At 33.5% G+C, this 24,957-nt stretch overlaps 3 protein-coding genes across 3 annotated transcripts in view; all 3 read left to right on the forward strand.

Moving 5' to 3' along the window:
* LOC145585432 (agamous-like MADS-box protein AGL17) overlaps positions 1–1,749 on the forward strand; it is a 28,521-nt gene extending 26,772 nt beyond the window's left edge. The window contains exon 11 of the transcript XR_014100655.1: positions 1,616–1,749. The gene's annotated coding sequence lies outside the window, so the exon portion shown is untranslated. The remainder of the gene's footprint in view (positions 1–1,615) is intronic.
* Positions 1,750–20,166: 18,417 nt separating this feature from the next.
* Positions 20,167–20,682, forward strand: LOC145584351 (uncharacterized). The gene has a single exon (XM_081641213.1). The coding sequence runs from the start codon at positions 20,167–20,169 to the stop codon at positions 20,680–20,682; it is 516 nt and encodes a 171-aa protein (XP_081497339.1).
* Positions 20,683–21,737: 1,055 nt separating this feature from the next.
* Positions 21,738–24,452, forward strand: LOC145585433 (uncharacterized). The gene is made up of 2 exons (XM_081642134.1): positions 21,738–21,858; positions 22,274–24,452. The coding sequence occupies exon 2, from the start codon at positions 22,283–22,285 to the stop codon at positions 24,095–24,097; it is 1,815 nt and encodes a 604-aa protein (XP_081498260.1). The 5' UTR covers positions 21,738–21,858; positions 22,274–22,282; the 3' UTR covers positions 24,098–24,452.
* Positions 24,453–24,957: the final 505 nt, after the last annotated feature.

The raw sequence follows: 24,957 nt of genomic DNA on the forward strand, positions 1-24,957 counted from the left end.
ATAATCCAACCTTTTGATCTATTTTAATAATCCAAACTTTAAGGGTAGTTCACTTTAATTGATCCCATGTGATTGGTAACCAAAAAAAATAGGTAATTTTGGTTTATTTCTTTTCACTTTATAGATTTGACACCAATAGCCATGATTATTCAACGTCACCATCCATTAATTCCTTCCCCTAATTAAAAAAATGTCAAACCTCTAGCCACAACACCCATGCGAAAGTCACCACCCATTACTCCATTTATGGAAAATTGCCTGGGTTAATCCCAACACAAAAACAACAAAATTAGTCATCAATCCAATCGAAAATTTATTGTAATAATAAGTCATATTGACCTCCATTAATGAAAGAGACCCATATAGAAGGTTGAAGATTTTGATGAGGTTACAAAACGGCATTGGAGATACTGGTGAAGGGTTCAATTCCATTTGTGAAGGGAGTGAAGAATTGAAGAAAACTGACTTGGCTTATAGAGGAATTTGTAGTTGGGGACTAGGGGTTGGGGTGGGGAGTTGGAAGAGACAAAATACTGGTGGGAATGCCACTAATGAAGGTGGAAGCTTTTAAGAAGGTTTAAGATGTCGGATAACACGAAGATGGACGAGCCCCAACTAAAATAAATCAATTACCATTTGGCGCTATTATCGTTATTATAAGTTACTTTAGTTTAATTTAGACTACAACACATAGATAGACCCCCTCACCGAAGAAGGCGGTAAATCACAGCGATATGAAAGAGGATATGAAGAATGTATGATTTGCAACAACAATCGTAGTTTTGGTGAAGAATGTTTTTATTTGATTCAATTGTTAAGTATTTATTATATTTAAATCTCTTTGTAGGTGTCGTATGACTTTTTATTTATGAATCAATCTTTATTAAAAAAAAAAAAATAGACATCTATAATAATCATATGAATATAAAATAAATAAGTATTTTAGACTAATTAAAGAGCTACATGTGATATGCTTAACATGTCAAACCGATTACCAAGTGGTCAGGAGTAAGCGAATTAACCCCTTTGTTAGAGAATATTAAAAAAATATCCCCAAAGAAAAAGTGGTAATGACTAGAATATTTTTTTTTTCTTTTTGAAAACACTTGAACTTCGTCGAGGCTCCACAACACCCCACTTAATGCACGATAATTAATAAATACATAAAATGGTAGTATATTATTGATAGGTACTACTTTATAACTACTTCAATTATATTAAAATAAATAAATAAATAAATAAAAAGAATTGAACAATAAATAAAATTAGAGATAGGTACACAGAGGGAAAAAAAAAACACATAAAATTGAAATGTTATGTATAATATAAAAGAAAATGCAAAGAATAAAGGGAAAAGTGAGAAAAAAAAAATACCTAAAAAGAATAAAGAGAGCATTTGTGACATGTGCAGAATAGTTTGACAAAAATAGTGCCAAATAAATGCTTAATGAAGAAAAAATTTATATGACTAAGTTAGGCTAAATTAGGTATCCATACATTGAGTGTCATTTTACTGTTTTAGTATTTAAAGTGTAGCTAAACATTAAGCATTTCATTTTTCCATTATTGCTCAAATTGATGACATTATTGCTCAAATGATAACTCTTGATGATAGGGTGAACGAACTTAAGAATCGGGAGAAGATGTATTAGAGACAACGAAGTAGACAATTAAAAATGGTGACCAAAATATTTCATTTCCACGTAAAGGCAAACCAAAGGAGGGCTTGAAATCACATTAATTCTATCAAGGACGCAGCTGGACCTGGTACGAAAATGTGATTTCGATAACGATCTCGGAAATGGTTGCAATGATTCAATAACGGAATTGATGCATTGATCATGGATCGTGACACAGTTTGTCGCGCATGAATTTAAATTATATTTAAGTTTTAAACTCTATATTTTATGATATTTTTCTCATTAATTTTAGAAATCTTATATTCTTATACAATAATACAAGTATATTGCGAATTCCTATACCCCCTCTTTACATTTTAAAAATAAAAACCTTTTATTGTGTGTGGGCCCGGGGTAGCAACTTGAGAAGGGAAAGAACTCAAGAAGAGGATTGGGGCCTTGGGGGTCACGTGGGATGTCAGAAAGGAAAAAAGCAAAGGGAAAGAGAATAGGTGGGCTAAGTAAAATTTTCAAATGAGAATAAAAAGAGATGTATGATAACAACCTCGAGTATGAGTTTTTTCTTAGGATATTTGCTGGTAACGTTTGATTCGGCCAAGTTTTAATTATAGCTAAAGATGTGATGGACAAAGTTATGAACATTATGAGGATGATAAAGGCCATTTAAATTAAAATCATATTAATTAAATTCTAAAAAAGAAATACATGCCTCCTATTGATTAAAGACCAATTAGCTTGCATGATGTTTTGTATTAAATTGTGTTGAAAAGTCTTAGCAACCAAGTTAAAGAAAATATTCCCTACTAGTATTGTCGGGTACACAAATAACTAGATAACGGATAATATTCTAGTTAGCTTATAAGTGTTATCATCATATAAGAATAAAGGAAAAAGGGAAGAAAGGCTTCATACTTTACGTGAGTAAAGCTTACGATAATGTGTAATAGGATTTTTTTCTAACAAATGAGGTATGCTAGCTCTCCTTCTTTTGACGTGTTAGGTGAATGGGCAAGCCTCCGAAACTACCCAAGTAGACGGCTAGGGGATCCTTTGTCTCCTTTTTTGTTCATCATATGCGTGCAGAAGGGTTTATCTGCACTTTTCAGGGATGCTAAAAGGAGAAAAATCATTCATGGGGTTAAAAATTAGGACTATTAATCTATTTTTTGTGGATGACAGTCTTCTATTTGTGCATGCTAGTAAGGAGGAAACTAAGAGTATTTTCAATATTCTTTCAACCTATAAAGTTATGGGAAGGATTTTTCGACTTTGTCAATGAGTTGTAGGAAGGAAGGAGGTGAAAGTGTAATACCTTAATGGAGTTGTTTACGGCAAGAAGAGTAGCAAATATAACCCCTTCCAAGTTTTAATGACAAGGATGAATGGAGTCAGCAACCTTCGCATCTCCCATCTCCCACGAGATGAAAATTACACCGTCTAAGAATGCGAATAATATGCTTCTATCAATGATGGTTTATGCAAGTTCAACTTTAGTTCTTTTGATTGGAATGTATTTTGGAAGGAGAAGATGCCCTCCAAAAGTAAACAGTTAACGCTAGCCTTCCAACCAAAGCTAAATTGATGACATTGGGGATGAGCATGAACCCAAAATGCCCTTGGGGGGGGGGGGGGGGGGGGGGGGGACAGTATGCTTGTAAATTGTCATGTTACGAGCTTGCTTTGGTATCTTTTCCTTGCAACTGGAGATTAAAACCTTTGGAGGTGATACTTTCAACCAATGGTGCGTGGACTTTAGAAAGAAAATGAAAGGAACACAATGGTGGGACTTATTTTGGAGTTTGTTACAAGGGTGCAATTGGGGCTTAGCACTTGGGTTTTTGAAGGAAAGAATAGAAGTAATGAGGAGTTTATTCATAAAGAAATTGGAGTGGTGAGAGTTTAAGAAAGGTCATACAATTAACATGAACAATAACGGGGGTGGGGCTTTACCATTCCAAGCTCCTTTTGTAGAAGTTTACAAAAATAAACATTTTTTTGTGATGGTAGTGTCAATTTTAAAGACATGATCTTCACCTTTATGGTTGGTTTATATAGAATTTATACGGATCTTATTAAACAATAAAGGCATTGTAGGGGCTATTCTTCCCCCATCCTAAATTAGATGACACAGTTTAACTTTGTGCACTATTCACATAACTTTGACTTTGTTTTGTGATTACTTGCTTTGACTTTGTTTTGTAATTTCATGTTCAGAAAAATATAGTCATGAACGGTCTTGTTAGATTCGTCTTATAACCTATTTTTGTCACGATTATGGGTGTAACCGAGCCAAGTTCGGCTCAACCAAGGCTCAGTATAGGCTCGAATGCTCGACTAAGTGGGCTCAACTCAAACTCGGGTTCATCTCGAAACCTTAGCTTGGCTCGAAAGCATGTGAACATGCTCGAGTTTTGTACAATATTACTTTTTTTGTAATAAATTAATCATTAACATAAACTTTGTTTCATATAAAGGACTTAGGATCTAAAACTAATCTACAAAGTTTAGGAAATTTTGTCATGGCAATTGTTGTTTAAGGAGAAGAACTAACAAAATAAAGAGGAATGAAATAATCCTACATCGAAAGATAGGAGCAAAGGATATCAATCAAAGCCTCTCAAAGGCGTAGAGTCAATTGGGTTGAAAACCCTTGATCCAAACCTAACCTATTTATTAAACGGGTTACCCGAGTAATCTTTTACCCACATATTATGTATAAATTAATTTATATTCAATTCAAAAATAAAAAAGACAAACATCATTAATTCATTAAAGATACTACAACACTTTAAAGTTAGTGTTTTAGAAAAAGATACTACAAGTCTACAAGGATTTAAAGTTTTTTTGCCAAATTAACTACCAAAAAATTACCAAAATGTATAAATGGTGTAAGGTAATGGACAAAATTACAAGTTTTGAATTAACAAATTTAGTTTTTTTACTACTTTATTAATGGATTAAGTGTGTTGGGTTCGGATTAACGAGTTGTCATTCAACCCATTTATGCGTATCGGTTTTGGGTTGAAAATTTCAACCCAAGCCTAACCTGTTTAATTTCATGTCATGTTTGTGTCGACGCAATTATGTAAACGAGTCGAGAATTCTTGACCCAAACACGCTTGTTTCGCGTCGGGTTCATGTCATGTGTGTCGTGTCGAGTCAACTTTTCACAGCCCTACGCCTTAATCGCAAGTGGGGTCGGCTACATGAACCAAATTTGATTATTCCGTGTAGTCATCCACAAAAATCTTCCTCCTCCATCCCTTACAATCCAATGCTTCATCCTTATGCAAATCCATATACTGCACATCCTTCGTAACTCCTTCCAACCAAGTCATTTTCGGTCTCCCTTTCCCTTGTTTAACCCCTCCATAGTCCCACTCTTCCACTCTTCGAACCAGTGCACTCTGGGTCTCCGTCTAACATGCCTAAACCAACGCAGACGATTTTCCCTTAGTTTGTCTGCAATGCCAGTCACACCTACTTTTTAGCGAAAAAACTCATTTCTAATCCTATCTCTTAGAGTGTTCCCGCACATCCACCTAAACATGCGCATTTCCGCAACCTCCATCTTTTTAATGTGCTCCTTCTTAGAAGCCCAACAATCTATACCATATAGCAACACTAGTCTTATGGCAATCCTATAGAATATAAGAATTATAAAAGCAAAATTATAAAAGCAAAATTTAATTGCCTTTGAAACAATGTCTATAGGAACCATTAGGGCCTTGTTGAAATTAGCCTTCACAAGCCTTAACTAACCACGAGTCGAGCTTGCCTTTAAGAGTCTAGAGCTCAATTTTTCCAATGCTCATTGAGCTTGGAGCAAAAACCTAAGCTAGCTCAAGCCCAGCCTACTAAGCCACAATGACCCTGTTAATAGTCGTAGTCATCAATCAATCTGTAAGTCCGGTTGATTAGTTTTTGTTGCGGACAAGGTCATAACATACTCAAGTTGTCTATAATTCCATCTTGTTAAAGCATTTCAATCTTTCTTACCAAAGCACACAAAGGGCCCTTAGCCCCTTACACCATAAACACCAAATCCAAGCAGCACATCAGGCTTATTAGCACTTAGCAAGCGAAAACAGCACAAGCAACCGTCAATGTGCAGTATTAACCCTTTTGTCTATTGAGGGACAAGTGTCGAGAGAGATTGCTAAGCAAATGAAAGAGGCACAAGCACTTATGACAACGAAGATTATCTATTTTAGGATTCTTAAATTGTGGGGTGGGGGGACTTAATACAAATAAAGCAAGAGAACTTTAGGAAATTTGGATCACACATTGATCTCTGCTCCCTAACGAGCTTAGTTTTAAAATTACATTTTCCTTTATTCATTGTATTGACACAAATATAAGAATGGATTCTAAGTCCTGGGAGACTTAGATGAAAGCATCACATTAAAAGGAGGTTGCCATATAATAAAAAAATTATGCTTCACTACATTGCATTTAAAAATTTTCCAATAAATTTAATGGAAAAATGTCTTACACATGGATCCAGGTGTAACCTTTATACCATTGTATAAAAATTTTAATGAGTTTCTTAGGCATTGTCCTTTCTTTTATTTCAATTCTCTTTAAAAATATTTCGTAGATTCAAAAGTAAAAACCCTTCCGTTAAATATTCAATTTGAATCTAAAAACTTGTAATTGTAGCTTATACGGAAAATGAAAAGGCTAATTTGATAAATACTTCATTTGTTTATAAATCATACTTCATGTTCTAAATCATTTCAATTGTTTCTTAAATGTTTGTATTTCAGGTGTAAGGTGGCAGTATTCCATTACACTCATAGCCATAACATGATGGTTTGGGTGTGGCCACACACACTTCAAGCACCAATGAATGAGGTTTATACATAATTTAAGTTGATAAAGAGAAAAGGACACACCTTTGGACGCCTCATTATGATTTATTTACAAGGTTTTGTCGACTACGTCCACAAATCTCTACTATTTATTCGCTAAGATATACACTGTATAATTTTGAAATGGACCGATTTTCTTAAGTTTGTTATTTGTTACATTTAAGAAATTCTTCCGAACAATTATCACTATAAATTATACAAGTGGATGTACAAACCATTTTAATGATACAAAATGCACATTTTATACATAAAATAATGATTTATTGATAAGGAATTATTTGTACTTTGTTTAAAGATAACAATTATAAAGCATGATCATTGATGAAAAATTAATTTACTCCATTATCAAATATATTCCTTCCCATCCTTGAAAAAAAACAAGGAGACAACAAGAGTATTAATCTGACTCTTGGTCCTAAGAATGATGAAATAGTTATTGGAGATGATTTGATACTTTAAAGAATATTTGTCCCTAGAAGTGTTACAAGACATACTAATTGGATATAGGATTTGATGTAACATACAATTCAAGAAAATCAAAGATTCAACTACTTCTACTATAAGTGCGTAGATGTAACAATAAGCGGTATAAATAGGCTAAAAAAAATGGGGGTATGTGAATAAATAAAATTAAATTAAAATAAAACAAAATAAGTGGAGCAAAAGGTGGAAAATGTAAGGAAAAAAGGAGTAGAAGATGGATAAATGGTTGGGTAAGATGGTAAATATGTTTACCAAAAATTTAATAGAACATAAAAATTGCACAAATGAATGAAGAAAAAAAATACGCTAAAATAAAAGGTGGGAAGAATAAAAAAGAAAGGGTTTTTTTATATAGTAACCCTGTTAATTTCACTTTTCTACGTTGTGCCCTAACATATATCACTTTTCACACTGTAACCCCAATATATATTTTGTTTCCATGCGGTAACCTTACCGTTATCCCGCCGTTAAAAATTCTGTTGGTGGGGCCCACTCTCAATTTATTAATATTTTTTTTCTCGATTTGCGCATCGAAAAATGTTCCGTTTAAGGTTTTGGGGGCTATTTTGGCCCCTAAGGATCCAAATTGAGCTCAGATGACAAAAAAAATTACTTAAATGCCTCGTTTTGCTTATCAAGTAATGTCTCAATTTACGTATTCACTTTTTAATACTTAAAACGAGACATTTACGTTAATTTTTTGTGAAATCTGAGTTCAATTTGAACCCTTAAGGACCAAAATAGCACCCAAAACCTTTAGCAGAACATTTTCCAACACATAAATCGATTAAAAAATATTAATAAATTGAGAGTGGGCCCCACTAAAGGAATTTTTAACAGCGAGATAACGACAAGGTTACCGTATGGAAACAAAATGTATATTGGGGTTACAAAAGTGATATATGTTGGGGCACAAAGTAGAAAAGCAAAATTAACAAGGTTACTATATAGGAAAACCCAAAAAGAAATGAAGGGGTTAGAAAGTTCTAAGACTGGATACATTACTTTATCATGTGTCTTCTTTATAAATTATTTCTTTTTAAAGTTTAATCTCAAATCTATATCTATACTAATATTTAAAAGAAGAAAACTTTCCTTAAGAGATGATCGATGTCCCACACACCTTTTATATTTCCATATATTTTTTTAATTTAAAAAAACAACTTAAATAACTAACAAACATTTTTCCACACTTGATTTATTTTTAAACAAATAAAAAAATAACAAAAAAATTAAATTCAGTAATTTAAATAAAAAACATTGTCATAAAGCATAATATCATTTTAGAAATAGAAATTTGAAGAAAAACAAAGTGTATATTTATATAGTTTTTTTTTTTATAAAATTATATGTATAAATACTACTACCTCTGCGTTTTGCCGAGTCTTACTTATACTTATATATGTATACTTATATAGTTGTAACTACGTAAATCAAGAAAAGTAAAAACTGGGACCATATATATAGATTTTTTGTATTAAAGAAGAGCGAGATAAAGAGTATGAGGTTTATTAAATAAAATTGGGTCCTATAAAGTGGAATTGTAAATGATAAAAAAAAAATGAATAAAAAGTTGTCATAAAAGGAATAAAGTAAAAGTGGGTAAAACTTAGAAAAGAGGATGAAAACGGAAAGTAAGTGAAACTTAGGAAAACGGAGGTAGTAGTTGATTGTAATAACTCAACTTATATTCCAAGAGGTATTAACATCTAGCATTAACACACTTCACCCTATTTTCTAAGTTATAAGAAAAAATGTATCACAGAATGTATTCATTAGAAGTAAAGAGGTGGGATGCCATGTAGCAAATGAGTCAACTTAATCTATTGTCACAAGTTCACAATGCCTCTTAACACAATCAGCCTAAACTTTAAAATCCCCATCAAATGACACTCTTTTATAACACTAGGCATTCAAAAGAGGAAGATTAGCTAGCATGAGTCAAATACAGCCTTAGTTAAGGTTATCATAATAACACCATCCTCCTTCACACCTTCCAGAGGTTATTTTAGCAATTTTAAGGGCATGCTCTTTAGGTTCTTTAGGGCATTATAGTTGAAACTACACATAACTTCAATACTTCACACATTCTTATTTAGGAAAAAACACAAAGGCTCATCACTTCACCAAGTCTCCCAGTGCCTAGTCTCCAATAAATATCATAGGAATCTACAAATCTAACACTCATAGAGGTATGTAGGATTTTTATGAGGTTAAAGTAGGATAATTGGATAACTTGGGACAACATTAGACATTCCCAATTTAAAATTTATCTAAACTAGTTTCTAGAAGATCGAAATGATAATAAATATTTGCAGGGTATTTTTAGGCCAATTAAAGCACAAATTTTTATTTTTTATGTTAAATTTATAGCCAATTATTACTCAATCTGTATCCATAAACTAATCTTGTTTCATTATTTGCACGGTTTTTAGTGAAATATTTGAGCATAATTATCTTCAAACGTGTAGTATAATTATAAAAAGATATTTATATCATAGAAATACACGCAAGACCATTCAGATAAGATCACACATTATTATGTTTCTTCTTACAAATTTCTCTAAGTATTAGACTCTATTACACAAGAATCAAAAATTGATTCTACATAGGACTATAAGATGGAAATGAAAGAGTCATATAAAAAGAAAGGCTGCTACTTATGTTACACACCCATGGTGTAATTGGTGAAGTAAAAATTATCTAAAGATGGGATGAATAACAGGCTTGACAGTGACCAAAACCTAGCTGGACAAGTAATACTTAGAACAGTAAAAAATTAATTCATAGAAAGGCCTCTCAAACTAAAGTACTCCCTCCATTTCACAGTGATAAAAACCTAAGGAGGGCTTAAGTGACTAATTCAGCATAAGAAATTGGAAAATTATAAAAAAAAAATATAGGACAATTAATGTAAAGCATCCTATGATGAAAAGTAAGACAATCCAATATAGACAGAGAAACAGCAATATTATGAGCTCCATCCCTTTGAACTCATTGTCACATTGCTGTATAAAAACCAAAATCCCTAACTCTCTTAGTCAAATATATACATCATCCTCTTAGTAACAAAGGCTCCTTCACTTTTTCCATTCTTCTCCATATCTCACCACATGCTCTCAACCAAATTAAAACGGAGAAGTAACTCGTTAAAAAACCATATGATAAATTTATTCAATCTAGTATAACACTTATCACAAACAAGCTCTAATGTTCTTTAAGCTAAACATCGCAAGGATCTTTAGAGACGAAACCGGAAAACTAGGAAGCCTAGACATGAAAATCTTTGGTCTGAACTTTGGAGGAGAATAAAACTGTAATTGATCAAATTACCAATAAACACAGCTAAGGCAATAAAACAAAAAGGCTAAAACCATACCACATCTACACCCAGTGAATGACGTCTATGCTGAAATTTATAAAGTATTTGTTATACTCAATATTTTATGTAGTTTTCGTCAAATTCCTAACTAGGTAGCAACCGGAAACATACAATTAGCAATTTCAACTTCTTCACATAGTACATGGAATCTAAACCATTAAAGATATTGATAGAGTTTAATATGCCAAAACTTTCATTTTACGATAAAGCTATATACAAGTTGAACTACAGTAACTCGTATTATATACTTACTGAACAAAAAGCAAAGGACAGTTTAGCAATAAATAATACTTACCTGTAGGCTGTAGCCATCAAATAAACAGCAACGTGTGTTCCAAATTGCATTCCTCATAATTCTTCTCATTCGCCTTGGATCACAAATTTCACAAAATAGATTCAACAATGACGATAAATAATTAAAATCATAAACACAAAAAACAAACTAAATCCCAATGTGCTGCATTACTTACAATTAAGGAGTAGATTTTTCGAACTCGGCGACAAATTAAGATGATACAATCCATCGGCATAAGTCCTGTTTCCACAACAATACTTCCACAATTCATTATTCTCGCACATTCAACTCTCGTTTTAAAAATTATGAGGTAAAACAACACCTAAATGCAAAATCTAGCACAATTTGATGAAAATTTGTGATAAAAAGCGATTAAAGAAGCTAAAAACAGATTAACAAAAGAAGTAACATCTAGAATCAAATCCAAAAGAGCACATGCAAATTGCAATAAACGAAAATAGTATGAACAAATGCAAATTCTCAGCAACGATAAAACAGCGATTGAAGAAATTACAAAAATTAGGTTAAAATCTCACCATAATACTTTGATCATCAAAATCGTTGCCTTAATTTGACGATTAAATCGCAAGTAAAATTGAAACCATAAGAATTATCAAAATTCTTTGAGAATGAATCGAATTTTGAGTGAAATTGAAGCGATGTTTGATCAAATGCATAGTAGATTACAGCTATGAAATGCGATCAAGGAACTAAAATTGCAGTAATTCAAAATTGAAACGAGGAGAGAGAAAGAACAATGTGTCTCCTTGAGTGAGGCATAGTCTGCATAGAGAGAGAAACGTACCTTGGGTTCGAGAAAGCGAAAGAAGGAGCGAGAAAAAATATCTGGCATAGTGTGATTAGCTTTTTATATGGGGAGTTGGGGACCGGTTTATACTTCAACTGCTTACGTAGAGTGGCGATTTGATAATTTGATTATCGCCTAATTACGTGATTTGGTAGTCCATTTATCACTACCGACTACTTGACTGCTTAGAGCTTATTCTGATTTGCTGAAATTGAAGTAATTAGAGTTGAAATGAACTAAACTGAAATTAAGCTGTAGAATGTAGGCCCCTAGTCTTCCGTTCGTTCTTTAATGTTTTGTCACATACGAATAATCTAGTGTTATATTTTTACGAATCATGATGAATTGATTATATTACCACTGAATAGATAGTTTTTGCTCGTAATTCGTATGAAAGAGAGATTATAGAAGTGAAATCATGTTAATCAAATTAAAACAATTTTTAACGAAATATATATTTCCACAAAGTACTACATTAGTCATAGTAGAATGAGAGAATGACTTACTCTCATCCCTCACTTAGAATTGATGTTAACTTGTTAGGATATTCTTATCGAATATACAAGTATGTATAAAAGTTTGAGAATTATTGAAAATAAGTTTGCATTGAACTCAAAAACAAAACAAAAAAATGAATTTGTTCGTATCTTCTTTATGTGTTGAAAAGAGTTTTTTTTTTATTCCATTATCGAATACAAAAGAACTAAGGGAATAAGATAAATTTATTAACTACAAAATTAGTTGAGCATTTACTTCAAAAAATAAAAAATAAAATAAATAAATAAAAAATAAAATAAATAAATATTCAGTTGAGCATCATAATACAAATTTTTGTGTATATATCACATTCCATGCTTACTAATTTGATTCAATTGATTGATACAACCTACAAAATCTAAGGTGATTTTGAACATATTCATTTATATACCTTCATTCTATAGTCTATACTAAATAAACATCAACAATGATACGTGATTTCTTTTATAAAAAAAAATTATCCACTTGCTTACCACTTTTTCTTATTCCTCCACATAATATTAGATTTATCAAAAAAAAAATATTCAGCTTGTTCAAATTATTGGATCTAAAATCTCTTCATCTCAATATGATCAGATCCATTGGTAACATTTATGTGGCGTAGAGCATCTCCAATATTTGTAATTATATACAAGTACTTATTTACAATTTAGAAAATAACCTATTTACTAGCTTGACCGTTTAAAGTTAAAAAGAGAAATTAGTTTGATCAAGCAAAATAGCTTGCTCAAGCTAATTTGCTTGAGAAAAAACTTGTCAAAAAGAGGGTTGATATATTAATTGAATAAATTTTTAAAATATAATTAAGAAAATAAGGCTCATTTAAATTACAAGTTAACTATTGGGCACAAACTAGTTACAAAATATCATAATTTTAAATATTAGCACCATGGAATAGAAATTGTTCATATAATGCAGAGATTTTAACTGGTATTCCGTAATATATCTTCTTAGGCCCTATTCTTTTGAGCTTCTGGACAGAGCAATGCAGATTTCAGCAGAGCAGAGTAGAGTAGATTTTAGCAGAGCAGATTAAAGCAGAGCCAAGCCGAGCAGAGCAGAGCAGAGCAGATTTTCTTCTTCTTCTTCTTCTTCTTCTTATTATTATTATTATTACTACTACTACTACTACTACTATTACTATAACTATTATTAATATTATCGCATTATTATTATAATTATTAAATATTATTATTAAATATTAATTATTATAATAATAATAATTAAATATTATTTAATTATTATTTTTATTATTATTTTTATTAAAAATTAATAATTAGTATTATATTTAAATATTAGTTATTATCTTTAAATATTAATTTATATTATAAAAATTCAATTATTATTATTATTAATATTATTAATAATAAGTATTATTATTAATATTATTGTCATTATTTTTTTTTGAGAAAATATTATTATCATTATTATTATTATCAATAAATATTTATTATTATTATTATAATTATTAATTATTAATTATTATAGTTCAATATTAATTATTATTTTAATTATTAAATATTAATTATTTATTATTTATTATTTATTATTTATTATTAATTTTTAATAATATTATTATTATTAAATATTAATTATTAATTATTTATTGTTGTTATTATTAAATATTAATTTTTAATAATATTATTATTATTAAATATTAATTATTAATTATTTATTGTTGTTATTATTAAATATTAATTTTTAATAATATTACTATTAAATATTAATTATTTATTATTATTATAAAATATTAATTATTTATTATTATTATGAAATATTTATTATTATTATTATAATAATGATTCAATATTAATTATTATTATTATTATTAAATATTAATTATTTATTATTATTATTAGATATTTATTATTATTATTATAATAATAATTCAATATTAATTATTATTATTAAATATTAATTATTCATTATTATTATTAAATATTAATTATTATTATAATAATTCAATATTAAGTATTATTTTTAAGTAGAGCAGAGCAGGACAGGGTAGAGCAGAGCAAATTAAAGTAGAGCAGAGCAGAGCATATTTCAATAGAGTAAGTAGAGCAGAGCAACTCTAAAGAATAGGGCCTTGCTCGTAATATATTATACTTCTACACTCTTTTGTGCACTCACGAATTTTAAGTGTGTTATTATTAAAAAAACTGCATGATCCACTTTGATAAGCAAACAATGATGAACATAGCTGGATACAAGTGGCAACTCTAAAAGGAACCATATGTCAAGCAAACCATACACCTTCTTGAACCGTATCAACTAGCCAACAACCAACGTTAATGAATTCCCCTCTAACTATAATTTATTTTGGCTTTTTGCTTTTTGACTTAATAAATCATATTAAATAATCCAAAGCAAATCAACTAACAAGAATTGAACACGTAATTAGATCTATCATCCTATGATTAATACCTAATCAATTGAAGAAAACAAACCTTATTAGTCCCTTTGTTTTACAAAAACGGTCTGTCTTTAATCTTTCCTTTATTAAGAATTGTATTGACTACATAGATAAACTCTAGATAATTTAAAGACAAATTATGAAGATTTTGCTAATTAAAATGAAAATAGAACCATCAATCACTTTAAAAAAACAACTTAAAAGAATAATGAGACAAACTTTTAGAAACGAAAAAGATTTTACTAAAAACCATTCTTAATGCTTTGTACTCATAAATCTTACTTAAATGACATAGATGACAATTTGTAGGCTTGCCGACGTCTTAAGCGGCACGTGTTCTCGTTTAGTGAATTAAGTACGATGACTATACTAATCTATAGTAGTAGATATTTATATCACTCATTAAGAAGATATTTTTGGTTGATTATAGAATATTATAATAGGGTAATCAAGATGCTTCTTTTAGGGAGGTCGTATGTCAAGTGTGTGACACTAATTATTATGGAATGGTGCAGAAGAAAAAAGTGGGGAAGATACCTATGATTGACTAATTAGATATTGGCTAACCCAAGATTCAACAATTAGTTTAGCCAATTAGCTCTACTGCCGACGTGTGGTAGAATATTTAAGCTTGTCAAGTGGATTGCTAATCTCTTTTTATTCTCTTTTTCATTGAGAATCGTTTTCGAGGTAGACAGGTAGTGTTCTACACTTTTTCTTTTGGAATAGTGTTATACACTGTTTCTTGTTCCGCCTATGGTATTTCAATTAGCCGTATTCCGGACCGGTAATGGAGTTTTTTTTCCTGAAAATTTCGTATAGGATACATAAAAGAAAATTGATTTTCACACGCCTTTATGTCAAAAGAGCATAGAAAATGTATTTTATGTGCCAAAATTACTTCTCTACACAAAATAAAATACTCTATAGTCTATATTTTAGTCGTTTCTATAAATCGGTACATTATAATAAGTAACTCATTTTTTCTCTTATTCGGTTTATTTTATTACAAGTTGTAATTAAAGTGTGTAATTTTATGTGAATATTGTATGTTGTAGCATATATTTATTAATTCTCCAACTAATCTTACTCGTATAATATTTTACTTTCACTCAATTAATTTCCTAAAATTTAGTTTTGATCAAATTGGAACACTTCCACACTTACATATTAACCCCTTTTTTTTTTTTTTTGGGAAACAAATTATTAACTTTGATTTTATCTTTTGTACACATATATTAATATAAATGTTACTAATAGCTAATTGCTGGATTAATCACAAAAGCTGTACTATCATGAGATCTCAAAATATATTAATTACTTAGAAAACATTAGGTTTGCTTTTGACTAAGATTGTAATTTAGCTAAGTACAGCCAAATGGTGTAACTATTTTTAAAACAGAGGCAGCATTTGTTGAAATCTATATATATACTTTATTTTATTTATTTAAAACGTGTCACTAAGCCACCTTTCAACTATGAGATGAAATTAATTAAAAAGTTTTATCATGAGATTTGAACTCAAAAACACTACAATATGCATTAGAAGTCTTACCATCTCATCTAATGATTAATCTTGTTTTTTTTACTTAACCCATATATATATATATATATATATATATATATATATATATATATATATATATATATATATATATATATATATATATATATATATATATATATATATATATATACGAATTTCAATACTTAACAATTAATAGCTGCATTTAAAAAAAAAAAAATCGATTATGTCATTTGCTAATACTCATCGAAGTAACTAATACAAGAAAAATCAAACATTTTTATAAAATAATTTTAGTTATTTTATTATTTTGATAATAATTATGCCTTTGTTTTCATTATACTAAAAATCGTATATAAAGCACATGTTTATATAATTAGTCAATAGTTTTTCCATACTAATTTATTCAAAGGTTTTAAGAAAAACTATTATAAATACAAATAATAATTAATAAATAATAAAGAATAAATCTTATCTATCTAATTATAAGTGTTCAAAAATAGTATATGGGAGCATCGCCAATGACACATGTTTCGACTTTCTGATTTTATCATCGGAGTGGTTATCCCCGGATCACCCCGGGGTTAGCTAATCTCTGCTCATTGTGTAGGTTCTCAGTTGGCCGATAAGAGCATCATAGATCTTGGGCACGGATACTCGGGTTGTCGGATCCTGACAGAAACAATTTGGCACTAGAAGGAGGGGGCAGTGATCACTTCTATCGCATAAGAACCTCACACAATATATATATATATATATATATATATATATATATATATATATATATATATAAAATGGCCGGAAATCAGGAAACACCCGTGATTAGTAGAGTAATAAATCAAGTGATAACAGCAAGGAATGAAACAACACATCCTGAAATTGAGATAGTGGATGAAACTCACACTTTGTAAGATAATCAGTTCCACATGCCGTAAACCCCAGAAAGGCAGGTGGAGACAGCAGTAGACCCTATGGCTGAGTTTACACCTGAATATTTGGAGATAACAGCTAGGGTAATGAGTGCAATGAGTAAGAAAAGGAAGGAAGCTGAGACAGCTCAGGCCGGAGGAGGGGCGCCGGTAACAAATCATGGTGTGCAGTTAAACCAGGCGGCAAATTCATTAAGGCGCCGCCGGGAGGAGTCGCCGGCAAGGGTACAAATAACCCCACGTGAGTCAGAAGCCCAATCCTCAAGCCATGTCTTTAGTACAAGAGCCCAGTGGCAGAGAAGTTCGCAGATGGAAGGACATGCGGTCCGAACCGTGGTTCAATTAAGGGCATCACCATTTGCACAAAGTATCTTAGATCAGCCGATGGAGAAAATTAAAATGCCGACGTGTAGATATGATGGAGGAGGAGATCCAAGCAGGTTTATAACGTCTTATGAGGGGCATATGATCTTGTACACCAACTCGGATGCCGTTTGGTGTAAGGTTTTTCCAACCACTTTAACTGGGGCTACAGCAGATTGGTTTAATAACCTAGGAAATGGTACAATAAACAGCTTTGGGAAGCTGACAGAAATGCTTGTCGGACAGTATATTAGTAATAGTGTGAGGCAGAGAACCTCAGGAGAGCTGATGGCGGTAGAGCAAAGGCCGGATGAGTCTTTAAGGGACTACATCAGAAGGTTCAACAATGAGGCAAATACAATTCCGAAATTGCAGCAAGAAATAGCTGTTATGGCCTTGATGAATGGTTTGAATAACTCTGAGTTTAAACGCTATCTCACAAGAAAGAATTTTCCGACGTTAGCAGCGGCTTTTAACAAAGTGCATGATTATATAAAAAGTGAAGAGTTGATGAAAACAAGTAGCAGGAGTGTGCCTGCCGATAAGGTTCAATATCAGTCCGAGGGAGCATCCTCAGGAAGTGGAAGGCCGAGAGCCTCGGCCCCAGTAAGGGGAGGGGGAAGTCGGCAGGAGGTCAGGGCTGCAAAGCCACCAATGCGATACAGTTTATATACGCCCCTGAATACACCGAGAGCTGCAATTTATTCGGTGAATCAGAATAGAGAAGGGTGGACAAGGCCAATTCCAATGAAAGTAAGGCCGAGAGATGTTAAAAAGTACTGTGTGTTTCATAGAGATGTAGGTCATTATACTGAAGAGTGTACACAGTTGAAAGATAACATAGAAGAGCTGATAAGGAAGGGCCACTTGACTCAGTACCGGTTGAATACAGGGGGAAGTCAACCACCACCTCGGCAGGTTGAGAGGCAGCAGTTCAAAGCAAGGCCCAAAAGGCCACAGGGCGGAGTAGTCCGACAAGGGGATGGAGGCTTGCCACCGTTATCAACTGGGAAGAGGGTTGATGTGAAAACAGGGGGGCAGTGCATGGAGGAACGATCAGTGGGGCTAGAAAGCATTTATCAAAACACCGACATATAATCCATGCCTTGGACGCTGATAGCCGTCCTCGACCTACTTCTATTCTTGATGTGGTGTTCACAGAGGAAGATGCGAAGGGAATTGTTTTTCCTTATGATGATCCGTTGGTTCTGATAACAAAAATAAATGGAGCTGACATCAAGAGAGTCCTGGTTGATGAAGGCAGCTCGGCAAATGTTCTATTTATGAGGGCCTTTAATGAAATGATGATTGGAAGACAGTATCTGACACAAGTATCCTATCCGGTGATTGGCTTTAATGGGTCGATGGTGAGGCCGGAAGGAAGTATTGTTCTACCAGTACGGCTGGGTGACAGGCCGAAAGCGAGGGATGTAATGGCGGAGTTCTTAGTAGTTAATGTACCGTCAGCTTATAATGAAATTATCAGAAGACCGATAATACATGACATACAGGCAGTGGTATCAACTTATCATCTGACAATAGCTTATGTGTCAAATTTGGGAGCCGTAGAAAAGGTTCAAGGGGGCCAAGTAATGGCAAAGTCTTGTTATATAACAGCTTTGAAGAATCCAGTTGGAGATGGTACGATACCGAATAATCCCAAAAAAGAAAGAGACCCGACAGTACAAGACTTATCGATGGAAAACTTAGATGCAAGGTCAGAAACAGCACCAAGGTCGTCACCAGGGGGAGAAACAGTGCAAGTTGAATTACAGCCAGATGATCTAAGTCGGACAGTAAAGGTTGGGGCAGATATGGATGTTGATACGAGATGTCATTTGATAAGCTTATTGCGCGAGAATGCAGATGTCTTTGCCTTCTCGGCGAGTAAGATGCCAGGAATACATCCTGAGGTAATGGAGCATAAGTTGAATGTGGATAGAAAGTTCAGGCCGATAAGACAAAAGAAACGTAATTTCTCAACAGAGAAGACAGAAGCCATACAAGCTGAGGTTAATAGGCTCTTAGCGGCAGGGTTTATTGAACCTTGCACATATCCGGAATGGCTGGCAAATGTCGTGATGGTAAGAAAGCCGACTTGAAAATGGAGAATGTGTGTAGACTTCACGGACTTGAACAAGGCTTTTCCCAAGGATTGTTATCCACTGCCTCGGATAGACAGGCTGGTAGATTCCACTTCTGGTCATGCAATGCTTAGTTTCTTAGATGCGTTCTCAGGATACCATCAAGTCAGTCTTTATAAGGCAGATAGAGCAAAAACGGCCTTCATCACGGATGCTGGAGTGTATTGTTACAGAGCAATGCCGTTTAGGTTGAAAAATGCAGGGGCAACTTATCAGAAGCTGGTTGACAAGATCTTTGAGAAGTAGAAGGGACGAAATGTAGAGGTGTATGTGGATGATACAATTGTTAAGAGTAGGATGAAAGAGGATCACATAGCTGACTTGAGGGAAACATTTGAGACGTTGCGGAGATATCAAATGAAGTTGAATCCAGAAAAGTGTGTGTTTGGAGTTCGCTCAGGGAAGTTTTTAGGCTTTATGGTCAGTGAACGGGGAATTGATGCAAACCCAAATAAGGTGAATGTAATTCTTGAGATGAAACAACCGAGAACTATTCGAGATATACAAAGGTTAACCGGCAGAATGGCAGGGTTAACTCGGTTTATAAGCAAATCGGCTAATAAGGCACTCCCGTTTTTTGTGGTGTTATGGCAGAATAAAACTTTTAAATGGGGAAAGGAGCAAAGTGAAGCCTTGGAGGTAGTAAGGAATCATTTGAGATCTCTCCCGACAGCTGCAAGGCCAGAACGAGGAGAATTGTTGCAGTTATTATTTCGACTTCGCCTAAAACCATAGCTGCGGTATTGTTAGTAGAAAGAAAGAAGCAGCAAATGCCGATATATTTTGTTAGTCATGTCTTGAATGCTGCTGAGCGAAGATATCCAGTGATAGAGAAAATGGCGTTAGCCATGGTGGTAGCGGCCAGGAAGCTAAGGCCGTACTTTGATGCTCATCCTATAGATGTGTTGACAAATCATCCTCCAAAAAAATTACTACAGAAGATGGATACATCTGGACGGTTATTGAAGTGGGCAGGGGAGTTGTCGGAATATGAGCTGCATTACAAGCCAAGGGTATCAATTAAGGCACAGGCCTTATCGGATTTCATTGGAGAAACCTCATACAATGATGAAGAAGAGGAGTTGGGAACTTGGCAGGTATCAGTGGATGGTTCCGCAACATCAACAGGTTCGAGGGCAGGAATAGTGATAACGGCTCAAGATGGAAAAACTTTTGAGTATGCTTTGAAGTTTAAGTTCAGGGCGACCAGCAATGAAGCTGAGTATGAGGCAGCCATAACAGGTATTCAATTATCTATAGCGGCAGAAGCAAACGGCTGGTCCTAACGACTGATTCTCAGTTAGTTTTAAGCTAGTTTAGTGGACAGTATGAAGCACGGGAGTCAACAATGATAAAGTATTTGGAAAAGATAAACCAATTGACGGCACAGCTGCAGTACTTTGAGATAAGGTTGGTGTCGAGAGCACAAAACGCGCAGGCCGATGCACTGGCAAGACTAGCTAGCTCAAGTTTTAATGACCTAGAAAGAACAATTATGGTTGAGATCTTGAAACAGAGAAGTGTAGATGAAAGCTCGGAGCAAATACTTTGTGTGGATAATGGAAACCAGTGGTATGACAAGATTTTGGCGTACCTCGCTCATGGAGCACTGCCAATTGATAAAGGAGAGTAAAAAAGGCTGAGAAATGATAGTGTGTGGTTCATTATGCATCAGGGGCATTTATTACTCTCTCTCTCTCTCTCTCTCTCTCTCTCTTCATAACTTCTTATCTTCTTCTTGAAAACACTTTCTAACTTTATCATCGGAGTGGTTATCCCCGTATCACCCCAAGGTTAGCTAATCTCTGCTCATTGTGTAGGTTCTCAGTTGGCCGATAGGAGCATCACGGATCTTGGGCACGGATACTCGGGTTGTCAGATCCTGACAGAAACAACACACACTTTTTATATTCAAATCTTGTTAAATGTGCATAAAGTCACACCCATTAAATGGGTTTTGTACTTTTGTGATTATAAATTGAACATGTAATTCAGACAAAAAAAAAAAATGTACAACACACAACCGATTACAAACTTGATTAGATGATTATTGCTCGTTTAATCTAGGCATAAAATGAGCAAAAAATACTATTGCATACACCATATAAATATACTACGTATAATCATACATATCATTTGACCTTATTTCAAGAGAATAGTCTTAACTCTTAAGCTCTTAACTACTTCGTACAATTTAATTTCTCACCCAATCTATAGATACAAGAAAATGGGTTATAAAGTTTAAAAGATACGAACTAGACTAAAAAGCCCAAACAAAAGTGGGTACCCAGTATAGAACAGCCCTAATTGTTTAAAGACGGAGTATACGTTGCAAATGAATTAAACGGATATTGGAGCTTATACACGTGTACCCTTCCTTCCCTCTCTCTTCCATTGAAGCTTACTCTGAACTCCGTTGAAGCGGCTTGTGAGTTCTCCCCTCCATTGAAGCAGCTTTTTAGGTAAAATATGTTTATATATTCATCGAATATTAGTTTCACAAACTAGTGTTAATCGTTAATTTAATTGTCAATTTAGGGTTCTTCTAAGGTTTATTATTGAATTATTGGTTATAATTACTGATAAAAACCAGAATTTTTGCTGATAAATTATAGTCATTTTAAGGTTCTTATAGGTGAATTATTGAATTATTGGTTATAATTACTGAAAGATAATGACCAGAAATTTCATTGATAGATTATCATTGTAACTTGTAAGGTGTTTCTTAGGTGAACTATTGAACATTTGAACTATTAGTTGTAATTTCTGAAAAATTATAATGAGAAATTTTGTTGCTAGATTTTGCTATTAGTAGTTCTTAAGCGAGAAGAATTTAATTTGAAAATTGAGCCAAATTTGGTTGTTAATGTGTTGCAGAACCCTTGAATGTTAGGACGGAACTATGAAAATGGAATTTCTCTCTCTGGGTCCAGAGCGGCCGCCCCACCTGGCGCCCTGGCTCAGGGGCGGGTCTGTGAAAAGGTATTTTTAGCGTATAAGATAAGGTATGTTGAATTATCAGTTGATATTCCTGAGTTGAAGAAGGATAGTAGGGTGTATAGAAAACAGAAGAGAAAGTTGGTTTGTGCTGTTTCTAAGAATGAACCTATGGCTATCAATGGTAAGGTTTTCCACAGCGAGAGGAACTCTCGTGGGCGGTTTGAGGAAGATAATTCATCTTTGGGTTCTTCAGGCCCAACTTATGATGAATATGAGAGCAATAATCATCTTCGCCGTTTGGTTAGGAACGGGGAGCTTGAGGAAGCCTTTAAGAATCTTGAAAGTATGGTTTATCGGGGTGATATCCCTGATATTATACCATGTACTAGTTTGATTCGCGGGTTTTGTAGGGTTGGTAAAACTAGGAAGGCCACTAGGGTTTTGGAGATTCTTGAGGAATCTGGAGCTGTACCTGATGTGATTACATATAATGTTTTGATTAGTGGGTATTGTAGAGCTGGGGAGATGGATAATGCACTAAGGCTTCTTGACCGTATGAGTGTTGCTCCTGATGTTGTGACCTATAACACCATCTTGCGTAGTTTGTGTGATAGTGGGAAATTAAAACAGGCTATGAAGGTTCTTGATAGGCAGATGGAAAGGGAATGTTACCCAGATGTGATCACGTATACTATATTGATTGAAGCAACTTGTAAGGAAAGTGGGGTTGGCCAAGCAATGAAGCTTCTTGATGAAATGAGGAGCAAAGGTTGTAAGCCTGATGTGGTCACCTATAATGTTCTTATAAATGGAATTTGCAAGGAAGGGAGATTGGATGAGGCGATTGATTTTCTAAATAGCATGCGATCACTTGGCTGCCAACCAAATGTAATAACTCACAATATTATCTTAAGAAGCATGTGTAGCACTGGAAGGTGGATGGATGCCGAGAAGTTGTTGTCTGACATGCTTCAGAAGGGCTGTTCTCCTAGTGTTGTCACCTTTAATATACTCATCAATTTCTTGTGTAGGAAGGGGCTATTGGGCCGGGCAATCGATATGTTAAATAAAATGCCAAAACACGGATGCACCCCTAACTCCTTGAGTTACAACCCTTTACTCCATGCATTTTGCAAAGAAAAAAAAATGGATAGGGCGCTTGAATATCTTGGTATAATGGTCTCTCGAGGGTGTTACCCTGATATTGTTACCTACAACACTCTCCTTACAGCTTTATGCAAAGATGGGAATGTTGAGGTTGCTTTGGAATTATTGAATCAATTAAGTAGCAAGGGTTGCTCACCGGTTCTGATTACCTACAATACAGTAATTGACGGGCTCTCTAAATCAGGAAAGACAGAACACGCCATAAAGCTTCTGGATGAGATGCAGAAGAAGGGGTTGCGACCTGATATAATAACTTATTCTTCACTTGTTTCAGGGCTTAGTAGAGAGGGAAAGATTGAAGAAGCAATTAGGTTTTTCCATGAGATAGAAAGGATAGGGATTCAACCTAATGCAATTACCTATAACTCTATCATGTTGGGACTTTGCAAAGCTCGAGATACTGCTCGTGCTATTGATTTCTTGTCTTATATGATATCAAAAGGTTGCAAACCTACTGAAGCTACGTACACCATTCTCGTTGAAGGTATTGCATATGAAGGTCTAACTGAGGAGGCTTTGGAGTTACTGAATGAGTTGTGTGCTAGAGGGTTTGTGAAGAAAAGTTCAGCTGAACAGGTAGCTGTAAAGATGTAGATCAACAGAGGCTAGTGAGTTAATGTTCCTGCTTTTTTCTCACAAAACTATCGTAGTTCTATAATTGCTTACCCTGCCTCTCTGTAGTTAGTGATTTCAGGATTCAATTTTGTTTGTGTTCTTGAGTCCTGCATAGTTCAATATCATGTCTTATGTAAGCTTTTGCTTATATGGTTTATTTCACCAGGATACATCACTTCCTTGCACTTGTATAATCCAAATAGTTTTGAGCTGATTTCTTTATCTCTCTCTTTCTTGTAAAAACTCGTGATTAGTTCTTTAAGTATATTGTTTAAGAGCTACCCTTAACATGGGGACTCAATGAAATTCATACTGTATATTGCAAATTTATTCATTTTATTGCTTATAAGCGAGAACTTCAAAAGGGATAAAAGAAACAGCGAACTGTATGTTCTATTGATATCAAAGGACATTGTAATCTGATTAGGTTAGCTTTAAGAAGCCTCTTTGATGTTCTTATTATAGGCATGTAGTACAAGTACAGTAATATTTTAGAAGTTGAAATTATGCTTCCAGCAACGTCAAATGGAACGTATACTTCATAATGGTAGTCTTGTAGAGTTGTACGGAGTAGCTTGTAGCAGAGTATCACATCAAATTGCTTGTCCCTTCTTCAAACTCTTAACTCATGTAAGAATAAGACTTGCATCAGGACTTGGTTATGAATCTTATGATAGGCTCAAATATATTTAAACCATACACCACTTTTTAGTTTTTACTCCGTACATGATTAGGGTAGTCTGTAAGTTGTAACACATTGATATGGACCAAGACACCAAATCGGCGCCTAGTCGGTTTGTTTCCGGAATTAGCAATATAATTTAACTAGTCATGTTATC

The sequence above is a fragment of the Chenopodium album genome, chromosome 16, assembly GCF_948465745.1.
Source record: "Chenopodium album chromosome 16, dcCheAlbu1.1, whole genome shotgun sequence".
NCBI classification, from domain to species: Eukaryota; Viridiplantae; Streptophyta; class Magnoliopsida; order Caryophyllales; family Amaranthaceae; genus Chenopodium; species Chenopodium album.